General features: G+C 42.3%; 1 protein-coding gene across 1 annotated transcript; it reads left to right on the forward strand.

Annotated features, from left to right (window-relative positions):
- Positions 1-3,179: 3,179 nt before the first annotated feature.
- LOC149005422 (uncharacterized) lies at positions 3,180-4,952 on the forward strand. The gene is made up of 2 exons (XM_089135894.1): positions 3,180-4,069; positions 4,136-4,952. Exons 1-2 carry the CDS (start codon positions 3,180-3,182, stop codon positions 4,950-4,952), a joined length of 1,707 nt encoding a protein of 568 aa, XP_088992020.1.
- Positions 4,953-7,139: the final 2,187 nt, after the last annotated feature.

Raw genomic sequence — 7,139 nt, forward strand, 5'->3', positions numbered from 1 at the left:
CTCATGTTCAACTCCTTTTGGGTAAAGAAGTATTTCAAACTTTTATGATCCGTGAATATAGAAATTTTCTCACCATAGAGGTAGTGTCTCCAAATCTTCAAAGCAAAGAAGACAGCGGCAAGTTCTAAATCATGAGTGGGGTAATTCCACTCATAATCTTTCAATTGCCAAGAAGCATAGGCTACGACCTTACCATGTTGCATCAGCACGCAACCCAAACCAATCTTCGACGCATCGGTATAGACTGTCATACCGCCGGAACTATCAGGTATAGTCAGGACCGGGGCACTTGTCAATCTATCTTTCAACTCTTGGAAATTCTTCTCACAAGCGTTAGACCAAACAAACTTCTCTTCTTTCCTGGTCAGCTTAGTCATAGGAGCAGCCAATTGAGAAAAGTTCTCAATAACTTCTGTAGTATCCTGCCAATCCAAAGAAACTTCTTATTTTCGTAACAGTCTTTGGTCTTTCCCAATCAGCCACTACTTGAACTTTTTTGGGATCAACACGAATACCTTCAGTTGAAACCACATGGCCGAGAAATACTATTCTTTTGAGCCAAAAATCACACTTGTTGAACTTAGCGTAAAGCTTCTTTTCTCGCAATCTTTGCAAAGTGAGACTTAGATGCCTTGCATGCTCTTCTTCATTCTTCGAATAGATCAAAATGTCGTCGATAAAAACTATCACAAACTTATCGAGCACATCATGAAATACTCGGTTCATGAGGTCCATGAACACTGCAGGAGCATTAGTCAAATGGAAAGGCATGACTCTGAACTCATAATGTCCGTACTTTGTTCTAAAAGCTGTCTTGAAGATATCACTTGACTTCACTTTCAACTGGTGATATCAATATCTCAAGTCAATCTTTGAGAACACAGCTGCACCTTTCAACTGATCAAAGAGATCATCAATCCTGGGCGGCGGATATCTATTCTTGATGGTTAGCTTGTTCAACTCACGGTAATCAATGCATAGACGCATACTACCATCCTTCTTCTTAACAAAAAAAACCAGAGCTCCCCAAGGTGATACACTAGGCTGTATAAAACCTTTATCTATGAGCTCATTCAAATGGTTTTGTAGTTTCTTCAGTTCGGTAGGAGCCATTCTATATGGAGCTTTAGATACCGGAGCAACACCAGGGATGAGTTCAATGGAAAACACAACATCCCTATCTGGAGGCACTCTCGATAGATCATCAGGGAAGACATCAACAAAGTTGCAGACAATCTTGACTTCATCAACTCTCTTCTCTTCTTTAACCTTGCCTTCAGATGAAACATCATCCACTAATGCGTAGACTTGCATCAGTGCTGACATGGTCCTTGAAATTCAAAGACTGGACTTCCACTAATCTGAAACTGAATTCTCCTTGAAGAACAAAGAAATATAGCTTTGTGGGCTGTCAACCAATGGATTCCCAAAATGATATCAAAGTCATTCATATCGAGAAGTACTAAATTGGCTTCCAAGTTCTTCTCACCAATCAAAACAGGACATTTAACTAACCCCTTATCTAGTTTCACAGCAGGACCAGTAGGTGTACTAATCAGTAAACAACTAGATAATTTCTCAGGCGTTCGGTCAGTTTACTTGATGAATGCAGATGATATGAATGAACGGGATGCACCCTATCAAATAAGACAAATGCAAGAATAGAAGCGACTAACAATGTACCTGTAATCACATCATGTCTTGCATCATGTTCAGTACCGAAAATACTGAACACTCTACCTGAGGGAGGAACAGGAGTACTCTTCACCATAGGAGCAGACTATTGAACAGGACTCTTCGGACAAGCACAAGCAAAATGGCCAGTCTGCTTATAGAAAAAGCAAACAGGATTGCTAGGTCACATTGGAGTAGTTGCAACTGGGGGCTTCTGAACCAAGGGCCTAGGATTTGCATTCACAGGCCTAGCATTCGCATTCATTGGTGGTCGATTCCCGCCATACTCTCTATACCATGGAAAAAAATTCGGTCGAAACATGCGAAATTTCGACCGAAATTTCGCACTTTTGAAAAACCGAAACGAAACCAGTGGGTACCGAAAAAAAATCATTGGTTTCGGTCGAAACCCTCGAAATTTCCCTACTGGGTCGAAATATGGGTGAGCCAGTTTGAACCGGCTAGGAAAACTTGCGAAAATTCGAGGATTTCGATCGAAACCCTCGAAATTTCGATCGAAACTCGAAACTTGGTTTTTTGTTTAAGTGAACCGGCTGAACCAGCCGGTTCAATGTTATAAAAAGTCGCCATCTTCGATCGAAACTCTGGGAAACCAGAGTTTCGATCGGGAAACGCAGGCGGAGGCAGAGAGTTTCGACACGAGGTTTCGACCATTTTTCGACCATTTTTCGACCTTTTTTCATGGTTTTGCATGATTTCAAGTAGATTCAAGCACTCCTTTGGTGAAATCGGCACTTGTTGGTGGATTATTTCAAAGTTTGAAGCTCTATTGGAAGGTAACCTAGCTTTGAATGGTTTAGTGAACAGTAGTTTCCTTGCTTTTAGCTTCATTTCCTTGGCTTTTTAGCTTCATTTCCTTGCTTCTCTTCTTTCCCCTTGCTTCTCTTCTTTCCCCTTGAAATTCTTGTGTTTTCAGCATCGAGTCTTGCTGCAAGTTGGCTCATGTATTCCATTTACAGCTTTAAAAAAATTAAATCTTTAGTTGTTTAGCATGCTTAATAGATGTATTCCATTTACAGCTTTAAAAAAATTAAATCTTTAGCTGTTTAGCATGCTTAATAGATGTATTCCATTTACAGCTTTAAAAAAATTAAATCTTTAGTTGTTTAGCATGCTTAATAGAGACTTACGAGAGAATATGTTCAAGTTGGAATGTTCAATGTTGGATGTCTGAATTTTGATCCAGAAATTTTGGTACATAACTTGTTAATGAAATATGCCATTATCTTGTTCTCTCTTCTCTATTGTTGTTCACTTGTTCCATTATAGTGCAAGCTTAAATTGAAGAATTTTTCTTAGTTTTTGTATTTAGATGTTAAACAGTTAAAGTATTAATGCTTTGATTAAAATTTAAGTGTTGGACTGTTGGGTTTGTATTTTAAGTTTTTAACGGTGATTATTAAATATTATGTATGTTTGTATCAGGAATTCAGATTCAGGCACAAGCTTTTGAGTTTTGAGTTGGAGATTCAGATAGAAACACAATGTCTGACATAGCTTGGCAGCATGGTAAGCCTCTGACAGATGATAGGAAAAAGTCAGAGTGTAAATATTGTTTGAAAAAGATTGGATCAGGTGGGGCCACTAGACTAAAGATCCATCTAGCGGGAGGGGACCGCAATGTGGTTGGATGCCCCAATGTCCCTTATGAAGTTAAAGTGGCAATGACAAAGTATGTGAAAGGAGGGCAAGAGAAGAGGGCACAAAAGAAAGCAAAGAGGGATCAGTTCGAGGCAGCATGCATAGAGGAGGTGGAGGTGGGAGAGACAAATGTGGATCCAGATCCAGCTGATGCATCATCCCCAGAGGCAGAGATGGAGAGAGTACTCAGGATGAGTAGGGAGTCTTATAGACTCGATGAGATTAGGAGGACACAGAGAGCCGTGGGTGCAGGGTCATCTGGAGATCCAGATGTTGGGAGGGCAAGTGGAGGCAGCTCCAGTATGAGGAGGAGCCAGAGTACCAAAGAGTCAGTTCCATTACCATGGGCCCCACGATCACGACCTAGTGCCACATCTACTGCTTCTAGACCCATTGAGGCCGATCCTGATGTGCAGATACTACGCACTGATCCTGACTTGTTTGCGAAGCCACAGTCAAAACAGAAGAAATTAAAGCATATGTGGGGTAATGTGAAGGACAAGGTGGGGATGGCCTTTTCTAAGTGGGCATTATATCACAGTGTTCCGGCAAATGCTGCACAGGGGCCTTATTATACGGCGATGGTGGATGAGATCAGTGGTGCTGGACGTGGGGTGGTTGGGCCAACCCCATATGAGATATATAATGTATATCTCCCACGGCATAAGGAAGAGTTGAAAGCCTACATTGATGGCCTTAAGCCAATGTGGATGCACTATGGGGTGACAGTGATGTGTGATGGTTGGACTGGTCCCACTATACAGTCTATCATCAATTTTATGTTGAATTGTGATGGGAGGACGGTGTTCCTCAAGTCTGTTGATGCATCCGGTCACAAGAAGGATGCAAAATACATATATGGGTTGTTGAAGAATGTGGTGAAAGAGGTTGGAGTCGAGCACGTGGTGCAAGTTGTGACTGATAATGGCGCCAATTTCAAGAAGGCTGGGATGAAGTTGATGGAGGATCCCAGGTATAGGCTCTTTTGGACTCCTTGTGCGGCACATTGTATTGATTTGATGCTAAAAGACATGGGGGAAGTCAAATTTGTGAAGAATGTGGTTCAACGGGCTCGAAATGTGACCACATTCGTATATAACCATGGATTTGATTTGGATATGTTGAGGAGGACATGTGGTGGTGATTTGGTGAGGCCTGGGGTCACAAGATTTGCTGCAAATTGGATTTCCTTGAAGAGTTTTCAGAAGAAGAAAGCCCAACTACGTGCTATGTTTGCATCTGAAGACTGGTTTGCTTGGCCCCAATCAGAATCACCGGCAGGGAGAGCAGCACGGGCTACCATATCCAGTGATAGCTTCTGGGCAAATCTAAGAGTTGTTATCAAGCTTCTAGACCCTGTGGTGACAGTCTTGAAGTTGGTAGATCAACAAAGGAAACCAACTTTACCACATATATGGGCTGCAGTTGAGATGATGAAGGAGATGGTTAAGAAAGTCTATCCTAGGGGCAACCAGAAATTCCTTAACATCATCCAAGAAAGGTGGGAAAGGCAGTTGAAACATCCATTGCATTTGGCTGGTGAGTTGAAACTTATTAAAATTTTCAAGTTATTACTTAAATACTTAATTGTTAATAACGTAATACTTATTATGTAGTTTTATAGTTTCTTACCATCTCATTTGTTGGCTTGTTTGATAGCTTATTATTTGAACCCCATGTACCACTACAGTAAAGAACTTGGGATGAGGACAGATTTGATCCGGGCAGTCCATGAAGTAGTGGAAAGGTTGGAACCGGATGCGACAAAACAAGCATTAATTAATAATGAGGTAAGACTGTGAGTTGTGACTTGTGAGATGACTAGTAGTCTAGTACTTAAGAATTTGGCTAAATACTTGTTTCTTATTACTAACTTTGTAATTATTTATCGCAGTTAAAGGCTTTTAGAGATGCTACTGGTAGCTACGGTCGCTCGATCGCTATTCAAAGCTAGGGAGAACACCACTCCTGGTTAGTCACTTAGTCAGTTAGTCTAAGTCTTAGATGCTCAATTTGAGTTTTTGACACAATTTATTTTTACTATTATTAATTAGGTTGGTTATGTTTCTTGCAGCTGAGTGGTGGCTGCAATACGGGTTAGACTCGGAGTACTTGATTAAGATTGCAGTTATAGTGCTCTCCCAGACATCTTCTGCCACCGGCTGCGAGCGTAACTGGAGCACATTCAATCTGATACATTCTAAGAGGCGGAACCGTTTGGGGGTGAAGCGGCTGGAGGATCTTGTATATGTTCATTATAATATGAGGTTGAGAGAGGAGCACATTAGGTTAGGTCAAGAGCAAGGTAATGGGGACAAGATTGAGTTGGCTGACATCTTTGCCATAGATGATGAGGAGGAGGAGTACCCCCTATTTGAGTGGGTCAGAGAGCCATTATTGGATGAGGCGGGAGGTCAACCCAGCAGTCAAATTGCACGAGAGATGGGAGCTGATGTGAATGAGTTCTTGGCCACAGAGGGGAGAGTGCACACCGAGCCTAACCGTCCCTTTGTACCACACCCTGGTGCATCCAGTGTCAGTGAGGATAATATTATATGGTCAGATGATGATGATGATATTACTCAGCCACCCGCTAGTCAGGCACAGGATGATGCAGGCGATGATGATGATGATGGACTTGGTAGTGGCCCTAGTGGGAATGACGGTGGGAGTGATGATGATAATGATGGTGGTGGTGGTGATGATGATGATGGTGGTGACGGGCCAGCTGATCAGGATTCAGCTGAACCACAGGAGAGACCACCACCACCACCACCAGAGCCAGCAGTTGAGAGTCAGGGACATGGAGGGCCATTAAGGTTCACGGGGGAGAGTCAATTCACCCATGCTACCCAGGATGTCGACCATGGTGCAGGTCGTAGTTCCACTTGCAGTCGGAAGGGGAAAGGGAAAGGGAAGCACCATGGACATGGGTATGAGGATGACACTTCATCGTACGGGTCTTACAATCCCATTGAAGTGAATAGCTTGGCAGGCTCCATAGGATCTATGAGTCTAGATGAGTCAAGAGGCTCCACTGTCGGATACCGGATACCGGCAACAGCTGATCCCCACTCGTACGAGAGCGGTGCTGCATCTTCTTCTGGGGCTTATAGTAGTGCATCTTATGGCCAGGGGTTTCCTCAGGATTATGGAGGACATACAGTAGTGGAAGTGGAACAGGGTAGGATGTATTATCCAGCGTCTGATGGGAGGACGGTATATGTGCATAGGGGTGCAACTTATACGGATGCTGATTCGGGGGCACAGATGTTTGTGGAGCAGATCTTCGGGGTGCAACCCCAACCCATACCCCCTGAGATTCATCAAGAAGGACTTCCCTATCCTTATTGTGCATTCTCTCAGATCGGATATCTTATGCATGTTGATGACCAGACCTATAGAGCTGCAGTTGTCGATTACCTCGACAACCATAGGCATCACATGTCATGGGATGTCTATGTCCGTTGGTCAGAGGAGAGGATGTCACAAGCACAGTACTACTCAAGTCACGGGATGGATCCGCCGAGGCACTCCTATTGGCACTGACTTAGTGAGTTGTACTTCCCATTTTATTTTTATTACTAGTTACATTGTATCTGATGTTTAAGAGTTTATTTGATATTTCGAATTGAACTTAAAAGTTAGAAGTTAGAGCTTAGAAGTTAATATGTTCATGTTGAATGTTATGCTTATTTGCTTAAGTATAGTTAACTTTATTGTGTACTTCTCGGTCATCTTTACATTAATGTTATGTAATTTAAAAGACATATTTACATTGATTTTTTTACTAAAATGCATGT

The sequence above is a fragment of the Hakea prostrata genome, chromosome 9, assembly GCF_041222555.1.
Source record: "Hakea prostrata isolate BN-2017 chromosome 9, UWA_Hpros_2, whole genome shotgun sequence".
NCBI lineage: Eukaryota > Viridiplantae > Streptophyta > Magnoliopsida > Proteales > Proteaceae > Hakea > Hakea prostrata.

Bases quoted from the DNA above. Each gene is read 5' to 3' on its own strand.
- LOC149005422 (XM_089135894.1), top strand. From the start codon at position 3,180: ATGTCTGACATAGCTTGGCAGCATGGTAAGCCTCTGACAGATGATAGG. The intron at 4,070-4,135 runs GTGTGATGGTTG...TTGTGATGGGAG, and splicing joins CACTATGGGGTGACAGTGAT to GACGGTGTTCCTCAAGTCTG.